At 41.4% G+C, this 27,346-nt stretch overlaps 2 protein-coding genes across 2 annotated transcripts; one reads left to right on the top strand and one right to left on the bottom strand.

Moving 5' to 3' along the window:
- The first annotated feature begins 204 nt into the window (after positions 1-204).
- Positions 205-1,397, top strand: LOC138875469 (uncharacterized). The gene is made up of 2 exons (XM_070154298.1): positions 205-741; positions 909-1,397. Exons 1-2 carry the CDS (start codon positions 205-207, stop codon positions 1,395-1,397), a joined length of 1,026 nt encoding a protein of 341 aa, XP_070010399.1.
- Positions 1,398-26,402: 25,005 nt separating this feature from the next.
- Positions 26,403-26,726, bottom strand: LOC138875468 (uncharacterized). Its single transcript, XM_070154297.1, has one exon. The coding sequence runs from the start codon at positions 26,724-26,726 to the stop codon at positions 26,403-26,405; it is 324 nt and encodes a 107-aa protein (XP_070010398.1).
- Positions 26,727-27,346: the final 620 nt, after the last annotated feature.

The following is a 27,346-nucleotide window of genomic DNA, read 5'->3' as shown; positions in this document are numbered from 1 at the left end:
TTGACCCAGTTAGTGGCTGCTCAGGCCCAGATATCTCATGATGACCCTGCACCCCCCAGCGGACAGAGAGATTCCGCCAGCTCCAGAGTCAACAAGTTTCTACGGTTGGCTCCTCCAGAGATCACGGGCACGGACCCAGAGGCCGATCCACGGGATTTCCTTGATGAGATGTATAAAACCCTTTGAGTGATGAAGGCTACAGAGATGGAAGGGGTTGAATTGGCTTCATACAGGTTGAGGGGAGCAGCATATTCTTGGTTCGAGATGTGGGAGGATTCTCGTGGGGAGGGAAGACCTCCAGTTAGATGGGATGAGTTTGTATATGCATTCATGGACCACTTCTTGCCTGCCGAGCCAATGGCGGCCCGTGCCACAGAGTTTGAGGTACTCAAGCAAGGCAGTATGAGTGTTTGGGAGTACCACATGGAGTTTGTGAGGTTGTCCAAGTATGCTCCTCAGTTTGTGTCAACCATGGATGCTCGAGTTTGGCGATTCGTTCAAGGTCTTAGTCCTTTGGTGGTGAATGAGGCTGCTACAGCGGCCTTACCCTCAGATATGAATTATGGGAAGATTGTGGGGTTCTCTCAGGCCACAGAGGCTAGGAAGTTGAAAATACGGGCAGAAAGGGAGAGTAGCAGAAGGGCCCAATCAGCGGGTCACTCAGGGAGACCAGTTCCGGGGAGAGGGCCATCAGGGCCATCCCAGTCATATGCCCAGTCCTCAGAAAGCGCACCGCCAACTGTGCACAGTTATCAGCAAAGCAGTCACTTGAGATCAGGTTCAGACAGTAGGAGACCCCATCATTCCGGTCGTTCAGGAGGGAGATCGCAGCATTAGGGGAGGGCTTCATGCCCCAAGTGTGGGAGGTTCCATTCTGAGACTTGTTATTTGGATATTCCGGTATGTAGAGAGGTCATATCCAGCGGGACTACCGTGCGCCCAGTCAGGGCATAGGTAGGGGATTTGCTCAGTCATCCGGTTCTTTAGCTGCCACATCATCCGTGCGTCCTCCAGCCCCAGCAGGGCGCGGTGTAGTTAGGGGTGGAGCTTGTGGTAGAGGTGTACCCAGCCGGTTTTACGCCTTAAGTGGTCACCAGAGTGCAGAGGCCTCCCCAGATGTTACTACAGGTATCTTGTCTGTTCAGGCCATTGATTATTATGCTCTTATTGATCTGGGGTCCTCTTTGTCTTATGTCACCCCATTCATTGCTTCAAGTTTTGGCGTAGAACCCGAACAGCTTCATGAGCCATTCTCTGTATCGACTCCGGTTGGTGATTCTGTTACAGCCACGCGAGTTTATAGGAATTGTGTTGTCATGGTATGTGGTCGTGCTACCACGACCGATCTTATTAAGCTTGAAGTGGTGGATTTTGATGTGATTATGGGAATGGACTAGCTTTATTCGTGCTTTGCTAAACTTGACTGTCGAACAGGAGTCATGAGGCTTGAGTTCCCTAATGAGCCGGTTATTGAGTGGAAGGGAAATGGTGTGGTGCCGAAAGGTAGGTTTATCTCCTACCTTAAGGCTTCGAAGATGATTAGGAAGGGTGTATCTACCATTTGGTCCGGGTGGCGGACACCACTTCAGAAGTGTCTGTCCTCGAGTCCGTGCCAGTTGTGAATGAGTTTCTTGAAGTGTTTCCGGACGAGCTTCCAGGGATCCCGCCAGATAGGGAGATTGATTTCGAGATTGTTGTATTGCCAGATACGCGGCTGATATATATTCCACTATCAGAATGGCGCCAACGGAGTTAAGGGAGTTAAAGGAACAGCTGAAGGATTTATTAGAAAAGGGGTTCACACGGCCAAGTGTGTCACCGTGGGGTGCCCCGGTTCTTTTTGTCAGAAAGAAGGATGGGTCGCTCCGGATGTGTATTGATTATCGGCAGCTTAACAAGGTCACCATCAAGAATAAATATCCTTTGCCTCGGATAGATGATTTGTTCGACCAATTGCAAGGTGCGAGGTTCTTTTCCAAAATTGATCTACTGTCCGGGTATCACCAATTGAAGATCAGAGAACAGGATATTCCTAAGACCGCTTTCAGAACTCGCTATGGTCACTTTGAATTCTTGGTCATGTCTTTAGGGCTAACCAACGCCCCGACAACTTTCATGGATCTTATGAATCGGGTCTTCAAGACATTTCTAGACTCCTTTGTGATTGTTTTCATTGACGACATCCTTGTTTATTCGCGGAGCCGGGAGGATCATGCCGATCACCTCAGGGCAGCTCTGCAGACTCTTTATCAGCACCAGTTGTATGCTAAATTTTCAAAATGTGAATTTTGGTTGGAGTCCGTTACATTTATGGGCCATGTTGTTTCCAGTGAAGGGATTCAGGTGGATCCCCAGAAGATTGCATTAGTAAAAGATTGGCCTAGACCCACGACCCCGACGAAGATCCCTAGCTTCTTGGGTTTAGAGGGGTATTATCGGAGGTTTGTGGAGGGATTCTCTACCCTCGCCTCCCCTTTGACTAAGTTGACGCAGAAAGTAGTTAAGTTCCAATGGTCCGACGCTTGTGAGAAAAGTTTTCAGTAATTGAAGTCGAGATTGACCTCGGCGTCGATATTGACCTTGCCGAAAGGCACGGAAGGATTTATGGTTTATTGCGATGCCTCCAGGGTCGGTTTGGGTGTGTGTTGATGCAACATGGGAAGGTTATAGCGTATGCTTCAAGGCAACTCAAGAATCACGAGAAGAATTATCCGACGCATGATTTGGAGCTTGCGGCAATTATATTTGCCTTGAAAATATGGTGGCATTATCTTTATGGGGTCCTTGTGGATGTGTTCTCGGACCACAAGAGTCTCCATTATTTGTTCAAGCAGAAGGAGTTGAATTTAAGGCAGCGGCGGTGGTTAGAATTGATCAAGGATTATGATATGGATATTTTATACCATCCAGGAAAGACGAATGTGGTGGCCGACGCTCTCAGTCGGAAGTCTATGGGTAGTTTGGCTCATTTGGGAGTGGATTAGAGGCCTTTGGCTCGGGAGGTTTATCAATTGGCCAGTCTGGGAGTTCGTATTTTGACCTCAGAGGGGGGGAAGGTTATGGTGCGTAGTAGAGCAGAATCGTCACTAGTAGCGGAAGTCAAGGAAAAGTAGCTCATTGATCCAGCATTAGCACAGATGAAGGAGGCAGTTTTGAATAACAAGACTTCGACATTTTCACTCGGTGGTGAGGATGGTGTATCACGATGTCAATGTAGGCTATGTGTTCTAGATGTGGATAATCTTTGGGGGAGGGTAATGGCGGAGGCTCATAATTTCAGGTATTCTGTGCACCCAGGTTCTACGAAAATGTACCGTGATCTCAAGGAAATTTATTGATGGAACGGTATGAAGAGGGGTGTGGCAGACTTTGTATCTAAATGTCCAAATTGTCAGCAAGTAAAAGCTGAGCACCAGCGGCTCGGTGGGTTACTCAGCTTATGGAAATACCAATGTGGAAATGGGATATGATCAACATGGATTTCGTGGTAGGGTTACCTCGCACTCAGCGAAAGTTCGACTCAATTTGGGTAATAGTGGATCGACTCACCAAATCAGCTCACTTCTTGCCAGTCAAGTCCAAGGATACTGTGGAAGAATATGCTCAATTGTATATCAAGGAAATAGTAAGGCTTCATGGCACTCCACTTTCTATTATCTCAAATCGAGGGGCCCAGTTCACAGCTAATTTTTGGAAGAAATTCCAACAAGGTTTGGGTACTCAGGTGAATCTCAGCACGGCTTTCCATCCGCAGACTGATGGTCAAGCGGAGCGGACTATTCAGAAACTTCAAGATATGTTACGGTCTTGTGTCTTGGATTTCAAAGGTAATTGGGATGATCACTTGACACTTATAGAATTTGCTTACAATAACAGCTTTCATGTTAGCATTCAGATGGCCCCATTTGAGGCATTGTACGGGAGGAGATGTAGGTCTCTGATTGGATGGTTCGAAGTGGGTGAAGCAGAATTGTTAGGGCCAGATCTCGTGCACCAGGCTATGGAAAAAGTTAAAATCATTCAGGAAAGGCTAAAAGCTGCTCAGAGTCGCCAGAAATCTTATGCGGACATTCGTCGAAGAAAATTGGAATTCCAAGTAGATGATTGGGTGTTCTTGAGGGTATCTCCTATGAAGGGAGTCATGCGATTTGGGAAGAAAGGGAAGTTGAGTCCTAGATATGTCGGGCCGTATCGGGTCAGTCAAAGGATAGGACAGGTGGCCTATAGACTGGAATTGCCCCCTAAAATGTCATTAGTGCACCCGGTGTTCCATGTGTCTATGTTAAAGAAAGTGGTTGGAGACCCATCCACCATTGTGCCAATCGAGGCTATCGAGTTCAATGAAGAGTTATCATATGAAGAAATTCCGGTCGCTATTCTTGATAGGCAAGTCCGCAAATTGAGAAACAAGGAAGTTGCTTCAGTTAAAGTTCTATAGCAAAGTCAACAAGTCGAGGAAGACACGTGGGAAGCGGAAAGTGAAATGAAAGAAAAATATCTCCATATGTTTGAACAAGTCTAGTAGTGATCGTGCGAACTCTTGTCTCTAAGTAAACTGATGTTGTGTTCAATCTGGTGCAAAGACACCCCATATTTTTCCCTAAATGCTTTACTATTGTAACTCCTCAAGTTGTGCAAGAATTGTATGTGTTGTGATTAATTGAGTCATGCGCAAGCCCCTTTTTGGTAAATGAAAGTTTTGTAAGAACTCATGTGATAAGTGAATGATTAAAGGCAGTGTAGATTGGTAATGATTAATTGGAATACGTATAGTGTATTGGAGTGGTTGAACTGTATGGAACTCATTGAAGTGGCCAAATTATGTGCAGGTGTTGAGGTAATGAATTATATACCAGTTGTAGGGATAATAGGGATAGCGTAATGGTGTTTGGAAATAATGTTTTGGTGGCTCTATGACAGGTAGATAAGTATAATTACAAAGTAAACACTGGCAAAAAATTTTATTTTTTTCAAAAATTAGGAGTTTGCATATCATGTTTTCAAAACCAACCGATTTCCAAAATCCTCAGTCGAGGACGAATGATTTTAAGTGGGGGAGGATGTAAGGCCCCGTGAAAACTTGTACTCAAAATCGGGTAGCTCGTGGTGCCAAGTCCCGAATATATGTTAGGAATGTGTAAAAATTAAGCGAGCCGCGGTTCGGACCCTTTTAGTACTGATCTATGTTAAAAAAGTCAAGAAATACTGTTTTTCCAGGAAATGCAATTCTGCGGTCTAGAATGCGGTCGCATAATCGCCGCAACATGAATCAATGTGTTGGTCGAATTGGAGGTTAAATATGCGGTCCAATATGCGATCACATAACAGATTTGTGAACCACATAATCGCCGCAAAGTGAGTCAGTGTGTTGGTCTAATTGGAGGTCAAATATGTGGTCCAATATGCGATCGCATAACGGATATGCGGACCGCATAGTCGTCGCATATTTCCCTTGAAATTTTGTGAGGAGCAGTTCTGCGGTGCACTATGCGACCGCATAATGGGTATGCGGACCGCATTTCTGCCACATACCCAGGCAGTGTATTCAGATTTTGGGAGCACTTTTGCCGTCCATTCTGCGGACCGCATTTCCACTCTGCGATCGCAAAGTTCGATCGCATACCTAACTCGGGCTTTTTTCTAAATTTTAAACCCGATCCCTTCTTCAATAAAACACCCCAACCCCTTATTTTTACATATTTTTTGAACAAAACTAGAGAGAGGGAAGAGAGAATTCTTGAGAGATAAAGTCCTACCTTCATCAATTTGATTCTTCAAAGTCACTCTGGCCGGGGAATTTCATGTAATTGTCTTCATCTCCGTTCTTGCAGGTAAAATCCCCAACTCTTTTTCTTTGTTTTCAGATTTAAACAAATAGGGAGATTCTCATGCGTTAATTCTTGAAAATGGAAGTTGAGATATACATGCATGTCCTTAAAACCTAGAATCTAGTAAGAGGAATTGGGTAAAACTAAAGATTTGCAAAAGAAGGGTTGATAACCTAAGTAAGTTCGGGCTGATTTTGTGAACTTCAATTCTAAGTTATATGTGTTAACTTGTGAACTAGATTGACGGTACTAGGTTGTTGGTAAATTGGAAATAGAAGGAAAAACAAAAAGGGGGAATTCGACTCCAGGTATGTATGGCTAACTTTAACCTTTGTAAAGTCACCTTGTTGGTGTACGAGTAATTGGTATGTGTTACTTATGTGGACTATTTGTGAAATTCTTGTGATTAATGTGCCTTGAACGTTGTTGGTTAAGTTTTCCGTTATAGTGGTGTGAGTAAAATGGCAATAACACAAGTGCGTGTGGGTATGAATGTGTTATGTGGTAAGAGCTGTAGAACAAACGATGGAAAGAAATCGTAATTGATACAATTGAAACAACTGTGGAAATATCATACATGACTTGTTGTGGGAAATTATCGTTGTGACTTAAATTGTGTACGAGTTATTGTATATGTTGGAATTGGTATTGATGTTTATGAACACTCTTTGTGAATTGTTGTTGTTGTTGTTGTGTCAAATATGATTGTCCGTTGGGATTAAGTTGCGCGCCGCAACACGAAGTAATAAGGTGTGGTTGTGGTGATAAGGGCGGCCGAGGTAATAAGGGTGGAAAAGTGATCGAAATTACTATTGAAATAAAAATATGTAAAAGTTGTGAAATCATTGATGTGATGAAATAATGTTGAAAGGGGAAAAGGAGAGATTGTGGAGTTTGTTTGGCTTTGGTTGTTCCTTTCATGTGCATTTTATTGTTGATTCTATTACTGTTTGTTATCTGTGTATTCCTTGATTTTACTTGGGGTAAAGTTTGTTCATACATACCAGTACAATTCAAATGTACTGACGTCCCTTTTGCCGAGGGCGCTACATTCGTGTTATGATTGTAGGTGGTTCCATAACAGGTACTCCAGCCCACCGATAGTAGCACTCCTTCACCTCCCGTCAGTTGAATTGGTGAGCACCTTTCCTCCCGGGGCCCTGCATGGCTCATGCCGTTTATCCTCCCGAAAATTTTATTTTGGTATTTGCGTAAGGTACAACCGGAGCCTTGTTACCGGCAAGTATTGTAACACTCTTTTGTATCTCTAGAGGCTCCGTAGACAGGAAATATGGGCCATGTACTTATGTATTTTGGGCAGTATAACTTTTAAACCACGCTAAGTAACTATGTATGTTATGTAAATCTCGTAAGAATGTGTTTAAATTTATAAATGGCTATTTCACTTGGTTAATGGGTAATGGAAACGCAGGGTATCACGTGGAATAGGAAAGGCACCCATGTCCGCTTGGCTGGGGGCTACCCGGTCGAGCGCCGGTCGCGCCCCTCGGTTTTTGGGGCGTGACACAAATGTTATATTAATGAACCATCGTTCATAAAAAAAAATGAATACATATGGGCCGTCAAGGTCTCTGACATACTGTACATAATAAACATGTATCTACAAAGCTTCTAAGATTATTTGCCTATCACAATTCGCTGGATAGTTGCAATATCAATATGCACCTGAATATCTTTTTTTCTATTCATTTTACAAAGAGTTGCATAGCTAGAACAGTTTTACACCAGGTTTGTGCAAATGCATTCCACCATCAACGAATTTTCCTGTCAATCGAGGCTCGCGATATCGTAGTTAATAAAAGTCACAACTTCCATTACCAAAAAAATAGAAGAAATCAGGAGTTCTTAAAGCTTACACCCATAACGGAAGTCCGTTGTTGCACCACGTTAACCATAAAACATGTGTGCATATAAACACAGAAAGTTTAGGCCAACTCCAGATAGACTGCCATTTATATATTCTGGATAACTAACTTGCCTGGTGAACCACAAAATCAAAAATACGATGTTCTTGCTGATGCTAGATTGGTAGGCCAAATCGAATGCCTGCGCTCCCGAATACACAAATCCTATGACGTTCATAAAAGCTCAATTGTGTATTCAAAAGTCAACTTTACCTGAAATTCAAAAATTGTTTGTCTAGACTAAATTTAATTTCATTAATACAGCTATCATTTTATTTGTTAGTATATTGAAGTCACGCCCCCAAATGCCCGATTGTGATGACGCCTATTACATTATTAGGCAAGCCAACCCAAACCATTAATCACAGCGAATTTCTTTTATAAAACCATTTTCTAACACGGTTTAAATCTCAATTTTCATAAGGAATGTATAAAACAGCTAAAAATGTGCAGAAATCAATAAACATTAAACCAACACAGCCTAAACATCTGGTGTCACGAGTCTAGAGCCTCTAAATATACAACCGACTGTCTAATACATCATAAGTCTAAAATGCAGAAAAGAACAAGATAGGAAGGAGGACAGAAGGGATGCGGACGTCATGCAGCTACCTTGTAGTCTCCGGCAAACTCTGAAAATGCTGAGGACCCTCACTCTGCCGCTCGAGCACCTGGATCTGCACACAAGGTGCAGGGCGTAACGTGAGTACGCCAACTCAGTAAGTAACTAAAGTAAATAAGGTCTGAAAGCAGTGACGAGCAGTTCAAATCATATAAAGGAGTAAACAACAGAATAATATATCAAACTCCACAGTTTAAAAACCAGTTTCATCATAAAAACTTCAGTTTCAACTGGAATACTTGAAATCGTTTACTTAGCAATTTTCAACATAGGCTTATTTTAAAAGAATAGTGAAATTATCATGAATGGGCCCCTCGGGCAAGGTATCACTCACGATATGGCCCCTCGGGCACCCTTTCAGTCACTCGTGACTCAGCTCTCGTCACTCAGTACTCACTCTCAGCACTCAGGCTCATTAGTATCTCATAATAGTAATATTCATAGTAACCGCTGCGGCGTACAGTCCGATCTATATTTTATAGTCGACTATGCTCATTGGGGGTGTACAGACTCCGGAAGGGCTCCTACAGCCCAAGCGTCATATCGATGCGGCGCGCAGCCCGATCCAATATATATATCGCTGCAGCGTGCAGCCCGATTCATATAAGTATCGCTGCGACGTGCAGCCCGATCCAATATATATATCGCTGCAGCATGCAGCCCGATTCATATAAGTATCGCTGCGGCGTGCAGCCCGATCTATAATATATATATATATATACTTACTATATTAAAAGCACGAAGTCCCTATCGAAATGTTGTTCGTCTTTTTTACCCCTCATAAGTAAATTTTAAGCTGGATAAAATTATAATTACAAACACTAATAAACAAAATTTCAAAGAAAAATAAAAAGTGCCGTTTTTTTTACCTTTTTTATTGTTGAGTGCAACTTTTCTTTATTAAAGTTTAAGATTCTACAAATAATTAGGATTCGTTATTGGTTTAGAATTTGTTGGCAATTAGATTTTATTGACGTGTCTTTTATTTATTTACGTTTTCAATTCTTTTCTATGTTTAGATTTAGGATTCAGTTATTTTTTTTAGGAGGAAAGACCAGTTTTATAGGGTCATTGACGTTGTCGAAGAAGCCAACATGACACATTCTTTTCATAAACTCTTGAGCCAAGGTGTGCAAAGGTAAATTTACTTGTAATTCAAGGTAAATTTTCTAACCTTTAGTCTGTTTTTGGATTTATGTAATAATAGACCTCCGTCTTGATAAACGATGTTTCATATAAATTGTCAATTCAAAAGTGATTATTCAGAAAATATGTTTGGTATTTTAACTCATATCAATTAAAGCTCTTATTAATTCAAGATTACTTTTGCGTATATTTTATATGTATAATTACTAATAGCTATGCCTACTCAAGTTATTCATATATATTATGTAAGATAAAACAAATTCGTTTAACCCAATTCAAGTACAGTTAGTACAAAAAAGGTGATCGATATAAGAAAAATTGCTTTTTTCCTTTCGGTATTAGAACAATTTTAGAACATGACATGATTGCAGATTTCCGAGGACATGACCCTTGATAGGAAGGTCTAGAGGTCAAGCATTAGGGTTGTAGGCTAGGGGGTAGTCCAGCTTTTTCTACTTCATACCAGGGGTGAGGCGGGTTTGATAGGGTTGATCTTAGATGGTTAGGGGTTAATGTTGAATCCACACTATCATTTCTATTTATCATAGCCCCGGGCTTAATTACTAGGTATTATTATTGTATGTCATCTATATTATGATTTTTCTATTTCTATTACTATTTCTATGATTTTTGCTGACATTACTAATGAATTGTCTCTTCTTGTTTTACTTCCTTCTTCCTAAGCCGAGGGTCTATCGAAAACAGCTTCTCTTCCCCATCGGGATAAGGGTAAGGTCTGCGTACAGTCTATCCTTCCCAGACCCCACTTTGCGGGATTTAGTAGGTCGTTGTTGTTGTTGTTGTTGTTGTTGTGATTTACGAGTTGCGTTCTATCATCAACTAATTTTATGTTTCCTCTACATTAAATACAGATAATATTTATATGAAATAGTTTCCCTTCTAAAATACAGACGATACACATAAAAAAATGTGCAAATACAAGATAGTAACCTATGCTACTCTACTTTACCACCATTAACAATGAAGTTATTGAAATAAAAATATTTTTATGTCCTCCAATCGTATTAGGTACTCTCTACTGATTCTAATTAATTGAATCTGCACATCACCGGCTATGTTCTATTAAATTTTACTATATATCATCTGAAACATGTATTACATGACTCGATATTACGAAACCTCTTAGCGAACTGTCGTTCATCATTTTTAACCTTTAAATTAGTCTTCACATTGGATATAGCAATTGAATTATGTTTCTGATATTTACGACTTTGAAATCTATTAAATTTTGATTATTAAATCTTTCCTTATTTGAAACACAAAAAATCGTAATATTTAGAATTTTAAAATTGATTGTTATTTGACCTTATATAAATCTTTTCCATATTTTAACTATGTAATAACTTTTCATGTCAACTTCTCTAATATTTAGTACTTTGATATCTAACTTTTGTTTTATAAATGTAGATTTATTAGCTTTGAAACTTATAAACAATCAAACTGTACCCGACATTAAGAAGAAAAATTCTTAGAATCCTAGGTAAATACAGAAAAGGTAAGAAATGTATATATTCTTAAAATTTAGACATAAATAAAAAGGAAGTCAACTAATAATAGAATTCTAGATTCTAATACAAAAAAAGACACTCTTCAATTGGAATTCTCTTGCTCACCACGATATTATTCACAATATATTCTTCCAACTTAATCGTGTTCCATCTACAATAAAACAATTGATGATCTGGAAGGGATATTACGTTTCACATATGTTACCCTTTTTAAATAACTCTCGCGATAAATTGAGATGGGAAGAACAAGACAATTTTGGCTTCTGAGTTGAGCATAGCCAACAACTAAAGAAGCTAGGTATTTTGACAAATATTTTGTGAATTCTTATGAGGTATATACGTTCCTCCAATATTTTTGTTTGTTTCGTTATTTATGCTATTGAGTCTCTTCCATTGCTTATTATATGCATATACATCATGATACATAATATATATGGTACTCTTCCGGGAATTGAGTAAATAAAATTTAAGAAATGCTTGATTTAATGGTATTCGAATTTCAATAATAATGTTTACTTTACTAATACTTGAAATGCTTATGTGATACTCATTTGGAATGTACATATATTTTCGGAACTTCAATCTAATATAAAAAATAATTTTCTTTTTATGAATTACATTTTTTATTCTTTCATAATTTTGTATGAAATGCTAACCATTGACGGTTCCAACTGTAATTTTCTATTTATATATATATATCCTCACCATTAGGTCATCAACCTCTCTCAGTCATTAACCTTACAGCCGTTCGGGCATAACAGTAGAAATCAGGGAACTCAGTCCGAACAGTTCTCACATTTTAAGAAGTACAGTGATTAAACCAGTTTTAAACACTAAACATGTAAAACATGACTGAGTATATGCTTTCAAACAAATAGAGTGAGGAAAAACAATAAAAATGCCCCTAAGGGTCTCAACAGTTCGGCACAAGGCACCAAACACGGCATACAACCCCTAATATAGTGTAAATGTCTAAAATACGGAATATTATAAGATTTCAAATCAAATACGCGGCTTAATAGTCACTACGGGATGGACCAAGTCACAATCCCTACCGATGCACGCCCACACGCTCGTCACCTAACATGTGCATCACCGCATTGATCAAAACAATTCGAAATAACGGGGTTTTTGTACCCTCAGTTCCAGATTTACAATGGTTATTAACCTCAAACTGGGTGAATTACTACTCCGCGTCGCCTTTGCCTCTCACCTCGGCCTCAACTCCAATCTACCCAAAATCAGAATCATAACATTAGAATATGCTAAAGGATCGAAGCTCAAGCGAAAATAATCAAATTATACCAAAAATTTCGAAACTGGCCAAAGTCGACCCCGGGCCCATATCTCGAAACTCGATAAAAATCACATCAACGGAATCCTCCCACAAGTTCATACATACCAAGACACTGAAATCGGAGTCCAAATGGCCCCTCAAATTCCCATTTTAAGGTCTCTTAATATCAAGCCCTAATTCCCAATTTTTAGCCCTTAATTCCATTAATTACAGCTCTAATCCATGAAATAATACCATAGGAACGAGTTTTAGGTCCAAAATCCTTACCTCAACGAAATCCCCTTAAAATCCTTCTTTAAATCGCCCAAAAAGCTCCAAAAACCGACTTAGCAATGGTGGAATAGCTAAAAAATAGCGAAGCAAACAATTTATACCTTCTGGCCCAGGGATTTCGCATCTGCGGCCACAATCCCGCTTCTGCGGTACCGCATTTGCGATCAATGAATCGCTTCTGTGGTTTTCACTTAAAGTCCAAAAATTGCACCTGCGACCAAGTAATCGCACCTACGCCATCGCAGGTGCGCTAAGCACACCGCATCTGCGGCTCCTGCCCTTCACATCCTTGACCGCTTCTGCGGTCCTTCCATCGCATATGCGGCATCGCACCTACCGTCTCCAATCCGCAGGTGTGGAAACAACAGAAGCAGAAAATTCTGCAGCTTCACCAAAAATTCCAACTCTCCGACAACCATCCGAAAACACCCCAAGGCCCCCGGGACCTCAACCAAAAGCACAAACACATCCTATACCACCACTCAAACTTGTACCAATCTTCAAAACACCTCGAAAAACATCGAATCAATCAAAACACATCGGATTCAAGCCTAAGTTTCCAAAATCTTCCAAATTACGTTTTTGATCAAAAAGTATATCAAACCACGTCTGAATGACTTGAAATTTTGCACGCACCTCCCAAATGACCCAACGGAACTACTACAACTCCTGGAATTCCATTCTGACCCCTATATCAAAATCTCACCTATCAACCTGAAAACGCCAAAAATTCCAATTTCGCCAATTCAAGCCTAAATCTACTCCGGACCTCCAAAACATATTCAGATCATGCTCCTAAGTCCCAAATCACCTCCCGAAGCTATCCGAACCATCAGAATTCACATTCGAGTCCTCTAACACATAAGTAAACATCTGGTTGACTTTTCCAACTTAAGCTTCCACAAAAGAGACTAAGTATCTCAAATCTCCTCAAAACCTTTCCGAACCCGAGCGAACCAATCCGATCACATGAAATACAACTGAACAAAGCAATAAGAAGCAAAAATAGGGGAAAAAGAGTGGTAACTCATGAGATGACTGGTCGGGTCATCACATCCTCCCACTCTTAAACAAACGTTTGTCCTGGAACGAGTCAAGAAACATACTTGAAGCCTCAAATAGGTGAGGATATCTGCTCTGCATCTCCCGCTTAGTCTCCCAGGAAGCCTCCTCCACGGGCCGACCTTTCCACTGCACTTTCACTAAAGCTATATCCTTTGATCTCAACTTTCGAACCTGATGCTCCAAAATAGCTGTTGGCACTACATCATAAGTCAAATCACCATCCAATTGATCTGTGCTGAAATCCAAAACATGAGAGGGATCCCCAATATACTTCCAGAGCATAGAAGCATGAAATACTGGATGCACACTCGACAAACTGGGTGGCAAAGCAAGCTCATAAGCCACATCCCCAATCCTCTGAAGCACTTCAAAAGGCCCAATGAACCGAGGACTCAATATCCCTTTCTTTCCAAATATCATAACACCCTTCATGGGTGAAACCTTCAACAGAACCTTCTCGCCAACCATGTAGGACATATCACGAACCTTCCTATCAGCATAACTCTTTTGTCTCGACTGTGTTGTATGATGTCTCTCCTTAATCACCTTCACCTTATCTAAAGCATCCTACACCAAGTCTGTTCCCAATAGCCTAGCCTCACCCGGCTCAAACCAACCAACTGGAGATCTACACCGCCTCCCATACAAAGCCTCATATGGAGCCATCTGAATACTCGACTGGTAGCTGTTGTTATAAGCAAACTCTACCAGTGGCAGGAATTGATCCCATGACCCTCCAAAATCAATGACACAAGCACGCAACATGTCCTCTAATATCTGAATAATGCACTCAAACTGCCCGTCTATCTAAGGGTGAAAAGTCGTGCTCAACTCAACCTGAGTACCCAACTCTCGCTGCACCGACCTCCAAAACTGTGACGTGAACTGAGTGCCCCTATCTGAAATGATAGAAACTAGGACACCATGCAAACGAACAATCTCTTGGATATAGATCTCGGCCAACCGCTCTGAAGAATAGGTAGTACAGACAGGAATGAAGTGCGCGGACTTGGTCAGCTGATCCACAATCACCCAAATAGCATCGAACTTCTTTAAAGTCCGTGGGAGCCAACTACAAAGTCCATGGTGATCCATTCCCACTTCCACTCTGGAATATCAATCTGCTGAAGCAAGTCACCCGGTCTCTGATGCTCATATTTCACCTACTGACAATTGAGACAACGAGCAACAAATTCCACAATGTCTTTCTTCATTCTCCTCCGCCGATAATGCTGTCTCAGATCCTCATACATCTTAGCGGCACCCGGATAAATGGAATACCGCGAGCTATGGGCCTCCTCCGGAATCAACTCTCAAAGTCCATCCACATTGGGCACAAATATCCAGCCCTGCATCCTTAACACCCCATCATCACCAATAGTCACATCTCTGGCATTATCGTGTTGAACTCTGTCCTTAAGGACAAGCAAATGCGGATCATCATACTGGCGCTCTCTGATGCGATCATATTAGGAAGACCGAGAAACCACACAAGCCAATACCCGACTAGGCTTCGAAATATCTAACCTCACAAACCGATTGGCCAAGGCCTGAACATCAATTGCAAGAGGTCTCTCCCCAAATAGAATATATGTCATACTTCCCATACTCACCGCCTTTCGGCTCAAAGCATCGGCCACCACATTGGCCTTCCTCGGATGGTACAATATAGTAATATCATAATCTTTTAGCAACACTAACCATCTCCGCTGCCTCAAATTGAGATCCTTCTGTTTGAACAAGTGCTGGAGACTGCAATGATCAGTAAACACCTCACAAGACACACCATAAAAATAATGCCTTCAAATCTTCAACGCGTGAATAATGGCAACCAACTCCAAATCATGAACGAGGTAGTTCTTCTCATAGAGCTTCAAGTGACGAGAAGCATAAGAAAAAACTCTACCCTCCCGCATCAATACACACCCAATACCAACTCTCGAAGCATTACAATAAATGGTATATGAACCTGAAGCTGATGGCAAAACTAACACTGGAGTTGTGGTTAAGGCTGTCTTGAGCTTCTGAAAGCTCTCCTCACACTCATCCGAGCATACAAATGAAGCACCTTTCTGAGTCAGCTTGGTCAAGGGCGATGCGATAGATGAAAATCCCTAAACAAACCTACTATAATAGCTCGCCAAACCAAGAAAACTGCGAATCTCTGTGGCTGAGGACGGTCTGGCCCAACTCTGAACTGCCTCTATCTTCTCTGGATCAACTTGAATACCCTCGCTGGACAACACGTGTCCCAAGAAAGCCATTGAACTGAGCCAAAACTCACACTTAGAGAACTTTGCATAAAGCTTCTCCTCCCTCAATCTCTGCAACACAACTCTCAAATGCTCCGCGTGCTCCTTCTGACTATGCGAATACACCAGAATATCATCAATGAAGACTATAACAAACAAGTCGAGATAAGGCTGGAACACGCTGTTCATCAAATGCATGAATACTGCTGGGGCATTGGTCAGCCCAAAAGACATCACCAAGAACTCATAATGACCATATCGGGTCCTGAAAGCTATCTTAAGAATATCCGAGTCCCTGTTCTTCAACTGGTGATAACCTAAACAGAAATCAATCTTGGAACACTCTCGCTCCCTGAAGCCGGTCGAATAAATCATCAATACGATGCAAGGGATACTTGTTCTTAATTGTTACTTTGTTCAATTGCCTATCATCAATGCACATCCTTATTGTGCCATCCTCCTTCTTCACAAATAGAATCGCCGCACCCCAAGGAAAAACACTAGGCCGAATGAATCCCTTATCAAGGAGTTCCTAAAGCTTCCTGTTTAACTCCTTCAACTCCGCTGGTGCCATACGATACGCCGAAATAGAGATCGGTTGAGTGCCCGGCAGCAGGTCAATACCAAAATCAATATCCCTATCCAGTGGCATGCCCGACAGGTCTGCATGAAACACATCAGGAAAATCCTTCACAACTGGAACAGAATCAATATTGGGAGTCTCTGCACTGACATCCCTCACAAAGGCTAAGTACGAAAGACAACCCTTCCTAACCATACGCTGGGCCTTCAAGAATGAGATTACCCTACTGGGAACAAAATCAATCACACCTCGCCACTCAATCCGTGGCACACCCAGTATAGCCAATATGATTGTCTTTGCATGACAATCTAGGATAGCACAACATAGAGATTGACAATTCATGCCCAAAATAACATCGAAATCCATCATACATAATAATAAAAGATCCACTCAGGTCTCCAGACCCCCAATGGTCACCACACGCGACTGGTACACATGGTCTACAACAACAGTATCGCCCACCGGAGTAGATATATGAATAGGTAAAACAAGAGACTCATGGGGCGTATCCAAATAACGAGCAAAGTATGATGACACATAAGAAAAGGTGGAACTGTGATCAAATAATACAGAGACATCTCTGTCGCAAACTGAAACAACACCTGAAATCATGGTATATGAAGCAGCAGTATCTGGTCTACCCCTAGTTGACTGACCTCCACCCCAAGTTGGGTGGGTGGGTGGTGAAATAACTAGAGATGAAGTTAAGGGCTGACCCCTCTGATGAGATGGACCCTCAAGAAGACGAGGACACTGCCTCCTCATATATCCAAATTCTCCACACTCATAACAACTCCCCGAAGCTAGAGATGGTGATTGAAGGGAACCCCTGGCACCGGAATGACCAGTAGAAGGACCTGGCATGGAAGAACCCTGAACTGATGGAGCATGGGACGAACTCTGGACTGGGAGGGCACTGAGTGATGAATGGCCCTGATAGGAACTGTGAGAACTATGACCCAATGATGCCCCACGGTAACCTGAGCAAGTTGACTGAGCCTGCCTGAATTGACGGCCTTTGCCCTACTGAAACAGACCCCTTGAAAGAGCACTACCAAAGCTTTCAGAGCCCCGAGGCCTTTTGGCCTCCCTCTCCTCTCGCTCCTGGCAACGAACCGACTCAATCTCACAGGCTATTTCAACAACCTCCTCGAAAGTAGAACCTATCACCCTCTCCCTAGTCATGAGAATCCGAAGCTGATATGTGAGGCCATCAACAAACCTCCTAATCCTCTCTCTATCGGTAGGAACCAACCAGACCGCATGACGAGCTAACACAGAGAACCACATCTCATACAGTGTCACAATCATCTCTCCCTGACGCAACTGCTCGAACTGCTTGCGCAGCTCCTCTCGGCAAGACTGTGGCACACACTTCTCCAGAAACAGAATAGAGAACTTCTGCCAGGCAAGGGGCGCTGCACCAACAGGCCTACGCCTCTCATAAGCTTCCCACCAAGAAAAGGCAGCTCCAAAAAATTGAAAAGTAGTAAATGCTACACCACTGGTCTCTAGAATACCCGTTGTACGAAACATCCTTTAGCACTTATCCAAGAAACCCTAGGCATCCTCGCCCTCTACACCACTGAAAGTCAGAGGCTGATGTCTACCAAACCTCTCCAATCAACGCTGCTCGTCATCAGGCATAACTAGTACCACATACTTCTAAGTTGGTGCAACCAACTGGGCTGGAGGTTCCCTCGGTGTCTGAAGTCCCTGCACAACATGCTCAGGTATGCGAACAACGGGAGTCTGAGTACCTCCCCCAGCCTGAGAAGTAGCTGCAGTCGTAGTAACTGAGACTGCCTAAGCCAAACCGGTACCCACTGATAAAATCTGAGCTAAAGCCTCTTAAAGGCCTGGAATCACAATAGGCACAGTTGGTTCCTGAGTTGGTGCTGTTCTAGCGTCCACGGCTGGGACCTGATTCTGAACTGGGGCAGTTGGTGGATATGCAGGTGCTGCCCTAGTTGCTCGGCCCCTACCACATCCTCGATCGCGTGCTCGGCCTCTAGTGGCCCAAACTAGTGGTGCTGGTGGTCATCCATCCTGCCCGGTAGTACGTGTCCTCACCATCTATGAGAGAATGGGATAACAGAATTTTAGTACTATGGTTAACAGATTCGCACGACAAGAATTTCAAGAATATGAAGTTTTTCCTAAAGTTTCTGCAGCCTCCCGAGGATAAGTACAGACGTCTCCGTACCGATCTGTGAGACTCTACTAAACCGGCTCATGACTCGCGAGACATATGTAACCTAGGCTCTGATACCAACTTGGGACGACCCCAAATGCCTGTTCGTGATGGCGCCTATCACATTACTAGGCAAGCTAACCCAAACTATTAATCACAGCGAATTTCTTTTATAAAACCGTTTTCTAACACGGTTTAAATCTCAATTTTAATAAGGAATGTATAAAATAGCCAAAAATGTGCGGAAATCAATAAAACATTAAACCAACACAGCCCAAACATCTGGTGTCATGAGTCTAGAGCCTCTAAATATACAACCCACTGTCTAATACATCATAAGTCTAAAAAGTTGAAAAGAACAAGATAGGAAGGAGGAAAGAAGGGCTGCGAATGCCATGCAGATACCTTGCAGTCTCCGGCAAACTCTGAAAATGCTGAGGACCCTCACTTTGCTGCTCAGGCATCTGGATCTACACACAAGGTGCAAGGAGTAACATGAGTACGCCAAATCAGTAAGTAACTAAAGTAAATAAGGTCTGAAAGCAGTGACGAGCAGTTAAAATCAAATAAAGGAGTAAACAACAGAATAATAGATCAAACTCCAAAGTTTAAAAACCAGTTTCGTCATAAAAACTTTAGTTTCAATTGGAATACTTGAAATCATTTACTTTGCAATTTTCAATAGAGGCTTATTTTAAAAGGAGAATGAAATTAGTGAAAATATCATGAATGGGCCCCTCGAGCAAGGTATCACTCACAATATGGTCCCTCGGGAAGCCTCTCAGTCACTCGTGACTCAACTCTCGTCACTCAGTACTCACTCTCAGCACTCAAGCTCATTAATATCTCATAATAGTAATATTCATAGTAACTGATGTGGCGTACAACATGATCCATATTTTATACTACGCTCACTGGGGGTGTACAGACTCCGGAGGGGCTCCTACAGCCCAAGCGTCATATCGTTTTGGCGCACAGCCCGATCCAATAAATATATCGATGCGGCTTGTAGCCCGATTCATATAAGTATCACTGCAGCGTGCAGCCCGATCCATAATATATATATCCTCACCATTAGGTCCTCAACCTCTCTCAGTCATTAACCTCATAGCCGCTCAGGCATAACAGTAGAAATCAGGGAACTCAGTCCGAATAGTTCTGACATTTTAAGAAGTACAGTGATAAAACTAGTTTTAAACACTAAACAGGTAAAACATGACTGAGGATATGCTTTCAAACAAATCGAGTGAGGAAAAACATTTAAAATGCCCCTAAGGGTCTCAACAGGTCGGCACAAGGCCCCAAACATGGCATACAACCCATAATACAGTGTAAATGTCTAAAATACGGAATATTATAAGATTTCAAATTAAATACGTGGCTTAATAGTCGCTACGGGACGGACAAAGTCACAATCCCTACCGATGCACGCCCACACACTCGTTACCGCATTGATCAAAATAATTCGAAATACCGGGGTTTTGTACCCTCAGTTCCAGATTTACAATGGTTACTTACCTTAAACTTGGTGAATTGCTCCCTCAGTCCATCAATGGATCCTTATCCTCCCACGGGTTTATACATACCAAGAACACTGAAATCGGAGTCCAAATGACCCCTCAAAATCCCATTTTAAGGTCTCTTAATCTCAAGCCCTAATTCCCAATTTTTAGCCCTTAATTCCATTAATTACAGCTCTAATCCGTGAAATAATACCATAGGAACGAGTTTTAGGTCCAAAATACTTACCACAATGAAATACCCTTGAAATCCTTCTTTAAATCGCCCAAAAAGCTCCAAAACCGACTTAGCAATGGTGGAATAGCTCAAAAATAGCGAAGGAAACAATTTATATCTTCTGGCCCAGGGATTTCGCATCTGCGGCCACAATCCCGCTTCTACGGTACCGCTTATGCTGTCAATGAACCGCTTTTACGGTTTTCACTTAAAGTCCAAAAATCGCACCTGCGACCAAGTAACCGCACCTACGCCATCGCAGGTGCGCTCAGCACACCGCATCTGCGGCTCCTGCCCTTCACATCCTTGACCGCTTCTGCGGTCCTTCCATCGCATCTGCGGCATCGCACCTACCGTCTCCAATCCGCAGGTGTGGAAACAACAGAAGCAGAAAATTCTGCAGCTTTACCAAAAATTCCAACTCTCCGACAACCATTCGAAAACACCCCGAGGCCCCCCGGGACCTCAACCAAAAGCACAAACACATCCTATACCACCACTCAAACTTGTACCAATCTTCAAAACACCTCGAACAATATCAAATCAACCAAAACACATCGGATTCAAGCCTAAGTTTCCAAAATCTTCTGAATTATGTTTTTGATAAAAAAGTATACCAAACCACGTCCGAATGACCTGAAATATTGCACACACATCCCAAATGACCCAACGGAACTACTACAACTCTTGGAATTCCATTTCAACTCCTATATAAAAATCTCACCTATGAACCGGAAAATGCCAAAATTCCGATTTCGTCAATTCAAGCCTAAATCTACTCCGGACCTCCAAAACACATTCCAATCATGCTCCTAAGTCCCAAATCACCTCCCGAAGCTTTCCGAACCATCGGAATTCACATCCGAGCCCTCTAGCACATAAGTCAATATCTGGTTGACTTTTCCAACTTAAGCTTCCTCAAAAGAGACTAAGTGTCTCAAACCTCCTCAAAACCTTTCTGAACCCGAGCCAACTAACCCGATCACATGAAATATAATTGAACAAACCAATAAGAAGCAAAAATAGGGAAAACAGAGCGGTAACACATGAGACGACTGGCCGGGTCGCCATAATTGAGTATCAATATAAGAACCTTCAGTTGGAATCATTTCTCTGCATCTTAACTATTACATGGTCACAATGGTATAGTATGGGATTTAAATATACAACTTTCTTATTAACTTTGAAATACAATATTATTCAACAAAGGCTAACGTATTGGAAGTATACTTCTGCATATTTGGGACATGTATTTTAGACTATAAGAGACTAATATCTGGATACCTCCTAAAAACTTCACAAAAACAGACTGAATCTTAAAAGAACTTGCAGGAGGTAGTCCAGACATGTGCAAATAGCAAAGTGAAAGACGAAGAGGTCAGTAAAATTTGTCTAGCAAAGAGTTAAATTAAAATATACGCAAATCTATCATGAGGGTTCGTCAAATTGATTACTTATACTTGCAGGTATGAATGCAACGTTCACTACGCACGACATCAGTACGAATAATGTACCGAGTATGTAATGCATGTAAATCAACATATAAAGGACATGAAAGAAACATGCATATATCATGACTCAACCTATAGAGAAGTCTGGATAACTCTATATACCATTTAATACTTATAGTCTCATGCATATGCGTATGAATATCATGTCGTGCATAGGTACATGTGTTCATAACATCATCAAGCCTCTAAGGGCAACCCATTATATCATTTCGGCCACTGTGGGAAAATCATCAACATATACTAGCTGATTATGTGGTGGTGCGTATATAACGCCGTAACCTTTTTCCATATCTCATATTCATATATATACATATATACGCGTATATAATGCCATCTAGTGACACTGTGGGATAATCATCAACATATACCAGCTGATCAGGTATATAACGCCATAATCTTTCCCATATCCCATATATATATATATATATATATATACGCGTATATAACGCCATCTGGTCATGGGTCAATGTACATGAATGCAATGCATGAAAAGTACATTAATAAAATCTTTCGGAATGTCATAAGACCATTTTGCCTTTGAGTAATATCATAAAGTAAACACTTTTCAACTTTCGTATTTTTCTGAGACCCATGAACAGATGATAGAATGTCATGACACATGGAACTTCAAGAACATAGATATCTCTAATACTTCTATGAATAGAGTCATTTACGGAATTTTTGCATTTGCTCGTTTCATTCGTACCATATAGATTATGCCAAAAGAAATAAGGAATAGCCTTAACTTATCTAGGGTATAAACTAAAGAACACATTTCTCTAAGCACTTCAATAGCTTCATCTCCTAAACAACGCTAAGCATAACCTGTTCCTAGTGATGCTTCCTTCATCTTTCATTAGTCCGTCATTAACTTTGGTGTGAACACTCCATAACCAAAGTGCAGAATCACGTGCTTTTCTTGAATGGATTAGATACACATGAACCCTTGTCATTAATAATAGTCACTAAACCTATATCAGAATCTTAAAGTCTCACCTTTGCAGCTGTATTAGAAATTTCAAATGGTTTCATGATTTTATTCATATATCTCACTTGAGTTTAGTATTTTCAATTTATTTGCCCTTGTTTGTGTATATATATTTTCAAGTCATATTTTCTTCCATTACATATTGTTTTCACTTTTTCCTTCATTTTTGCCTGATTGTCCATGCTTTCGTGTCTGCAGCTTAAAATCCCTATAAAGCTTGGCAAAATCCTACTTTTCCCCTTTGAGAATTACTAACTAAAGAGATTCTCTCGAACTGCTCATAGACCTTATACATCCGAAACATACCACTAACAAAGAGGATTCCTTAAGGCATGAGTCACAATGTAAGAACGGGGGGGGGGAAGGGGCTTCAACCTTATGGGGTAGTTGATTCTTATCCAAAAATGTGTTAATTAATTAATTAGGTAATATTCCGTTACTCAGTAATTAACCAATTACCCGCATAATTAAGAATTGTCTCAAATTACTTAAAATTCTACTTATTTTTTTATAAACTTTATATACCTTACTATAATATACTTTACTATCGTGGTCATGTGGTACTATATAAAATTAATACATACATTATTATTTTATTAAAATATCCAGATTAAAAAAAAGCGCATATTTTCTTAACTTCTAATTTTTCTATTCTCATATAAAGAGTACAAATTTTTGTACACTAAATTCTTAAAATGGCAAAAAAATAACCTCCCTTTTCTTTGTGAGAAATAGTTTCTATCTTTACAATAACGAAAATCTCGTAAACTTTCTTATGTTATGTGTATAATTTAAAATATACTCGAAAGTAGTAATATTAATAACTATATAAAATCATATTTTTCAAACTTTTTACAAAAATGTTCCACCCAAAATACCATATCCAATGTATATAACAGTATCAAAGTTGTTAAATTCACGGGGTGTAACATCCTTCCCCCCTTTAGAACATTCGTCCTCGAATGTTAACTCTTAGAGATTTGCAAAATTTTCATTAGGGTCTCCTTTGTAACTAAACTAAAACCCATTCTTTATCTGAAATCTCGACTATTCACAACCTTTTGTACTTGAGTATCTCGTATCTTCTTCACCTTTGCCTTACTTACTATTCAATCTCTCATCGTATCTTCTGCCGCTTTCATAACCTCCCTTGCACAACAACAACAACAACAACATCCCAGTATAATCCCACAAGTGGGGTCTGAGGAGGGTAATATGTACGCATACCTTACCCCTACCCCGAGGGGCAGAGAGGCTACTTCCAGGAGACCCTCGGCTCAAGAGAACAATAAGAGACAATATATTAGTACTATCAATAGGCTCATAATAAAACATATAATGCATAACATAAAATAAAAATAACAACAATATAAGAAATATAGGAAATACGAAAATGATGGAGAAAAGGATGTAAGGTATACTAATATCCAACAGATATAGCGATGCATCAGTAGCTGATCAGTAGCATCCTAAGACTAACTCCTAAATGGTTAGTCTCACTCTAGTGCGTTGTATTAATATTCACAAACTACCCTATAACCTACAACCTTAATGCTCGACCTCCACAATTCCCTGTCAAGGGTCATGTCCTCGGAAATCCTAAGTCGTGTCATGTCCTGTATGATCCCCTCCCCCAATACTTCTTAGGCCTCCCTCTACCTCTCCTCGTGCCCACCACCGCCAGTCGCTCACACCTCCTCACTGGTGCATCAGTGCTCCTCCTCTGAATGTGCCCGAACCATCTGAGTCTTGCTTCCCGCATCTTGTCCTCCATGGGGGCCACGCCCACCTTCTCTCGAATATCTTCGTTCCTAATCTTGTCCATCCTTGTATGCCCGCACATCCACCTCAGCATCCTCATCTCTGCTACTTTCATCTTCTGGATGTGTGAATTTTTAATCGGCCAACACTCGGTCCCATACAACATAGCAGGCCTAACCACTGCTTTATAAAACTTACTCCCTCTATTCCAGTTTATGTGAACCTATTTCCTTTTTGGTCCGTTCCAAAAAGAATGAACCCTTTCTAAATTTGGTAACAAGTTAGCATAAAGTTACAACTCTACCCTTAATGAGAAGCTTTTATAATCATACAAATACTCTGGGCCCCATTTGGACATGTTTAGGACCACAAATTCCAAAGTCTTCATTTTTTTCTTAAACTCCGTGCCCAGTCAAACAGGTTCACATAAATTGGAACGGAGGGAGTACCTTTTAGTAACGGTGGCACTTTCTTGTCACACAAGACTCACGTTGCTAACCTCCACTTCATCCACCTCACCCATATACGATGTGTGACATCCTCATCGATCTCCCTGTTCCCCTGAATAACTGACCCAAGGTACTTGAAACTACCCCTCTTAGGGATGACTTGGGAGTCGAGCCTCACTTCCACTCCTGCTTCTGTCGGCTCGGCCCCAAATTTGCACTCGAGGTATTCCGTCTTCGTCCTGCTCATCCTGAAACCTTTAGACTAAAGGGCATGTCTCCAAACCTCTAGCCTTTCATTGACTCCGCGTAGTGTCTCGTCAATTAGGACTATGTCATCCGCAAATAGCATGCACCATGACACCTCCCCTTGAATATGATGCGTTATGGCATCCATCACCAGGGCAAATAGGAAAGGGCTGAACGCAGACCCTTGGTGCAACCCCGTAACAACTGCAAAATGGTCGGAGTCGCCTCCTACTGTCCTAACCCTAGTCTTAGATCAATCAGACATGTCTTTAATCGCCCTAATGTAGTCAACCGGGACCCCTTTAACCTCTAGGCATCTCCATAGGACCTCCCTAGGAACCCTGTCGTGCGCTTTCTCTAGATCGATAAACACCATGTGGAGATCCTTCTTCTTATCCCTGTATTGTTCCATCATCCTCCTAATAAGGTGGATAGCTTCTGTGGTAGATCGCCCCGACATGAACCCGAACTGGTTATCTGAAATAGACACCGTCCTTCGCACTCTCATTTCTACCACTCTCTCCCAGACTTTCATGGTATGACTCAGTAATTTGATACCCCTATAGTTGTTACAACTCTGCACATCGCCTTTGTTCTTATACAGCGGAACCATTGTACTCTACCTCCACTCTTCAGGAATCTTATTAGTCTTGAATATAACATTAAATAACCTAGTAAGTCATTCCAAGCCTGCTCTACTCACACACTTCCAAAGTTCAACCGGAATTTCGTCTGGCCCGGTAGCTCTGCCCCTCCTCATCTTACGCATTGCCTGCATGACCTCGTCGACCTCAATATCCCTACAATAACTTAATTCATGGGGGCTGTTGGCATTCCTCAATTCACCTAGCACAATATCTTGATCCCCTTCTTCATTTAGAAGTTTATGAAAGTAGGTCCGCCATCTCCTCTTAATCTGGTCATCCCCCATCAAAACTTTGCCGTCATCATCTTTTATGCACCTTACTTGGTCCAGATCTTGAGTCGTCTTCTCTCTCACCTTAGCGAGTTGGAATAACTCTTCTCCCCTCCTTTGTTCCCTAGTTCCTCATACAGACAAGCAAAAGCTGTTGTCTTAGCCTCCATTACTGCCATCTTAGCCTCCTTCCTAGCTACCTTATATCTCTCATTGTTCGCTCTCTTCTCCTCCTCTCCAGAGCTCCCTACGAACCGCATGTACGTTGCCTTCTTCGCTTCCACTTTATCTTGGACAACTGCATTCCACCACCAGTCTCCTTTGTGGCGACCCGTGCGTCCTGAAGATATCCCTAACACCTCTCTCGCCGCCTTCCTTATACAATCAACCGTCGTAGACCACATAGTGTTTGTAACTCATTCATTCATTTTGTAACTATCATGGGACAGCATGACCACAACTCGTAATGTATAATTGTAAGTGGGCAAATGTTATATTAATGAACCATCGTTCATAAAAAAAATGAATACATATGGGCCGTCAAGGCCTCTGACATACTGTACATAATAAACATGTGTCTACAAAGCCTCTAAGATTATTTTACTATCACAATTCGCTGGATAGTTGCAATATCAATATGCACCTGAATATCTTTTTTGTCTGTTCATTTTACAAAGAGTTGCATAGCTAGAACAGTTTTACACCAGGTTAGTGCAAATGCATTCCACCATCATCGAATTTTTCCTGTCAATCGAGGCTCGCGATATCATAGTTAATAAAAGTCACAACTTCCATTACCCCAAAAATAGAAGAAATCAGGAGTTCTTAAAGCTTAAAACCATAACGGAAGTCCGTTGTTGCACCACGTTAAGCATAAAACATGTGTGCATATAAACACATAAAGTTTAAGCCAACTCCCGATAGACTGCCATTTATATATTCTGGGTAACCAACTTGCCTGATCAAACACAAAATCAAAAATACAATGTTCTTGCTGATGCTAGATTGGTAGGCCAAATCGAAT

Source organism: Nicotiana sylvestris, chromosome 8, assembly GCF_000393655.2.
Source record: "Nicotiana sylvestris chromosome 8, ASM39365v2, whole genome shotgun sequence".
Lineage (NCBI taxonomy): Eukaryota > Viridiplantae > Streptophyta > Magnoliopsida > Solanales > Solanaceae > Nicotiana > Nicotiana sylvestris.
This window is presented reverse-complemented; position numbering and strand designations above follow the sequence as displayed.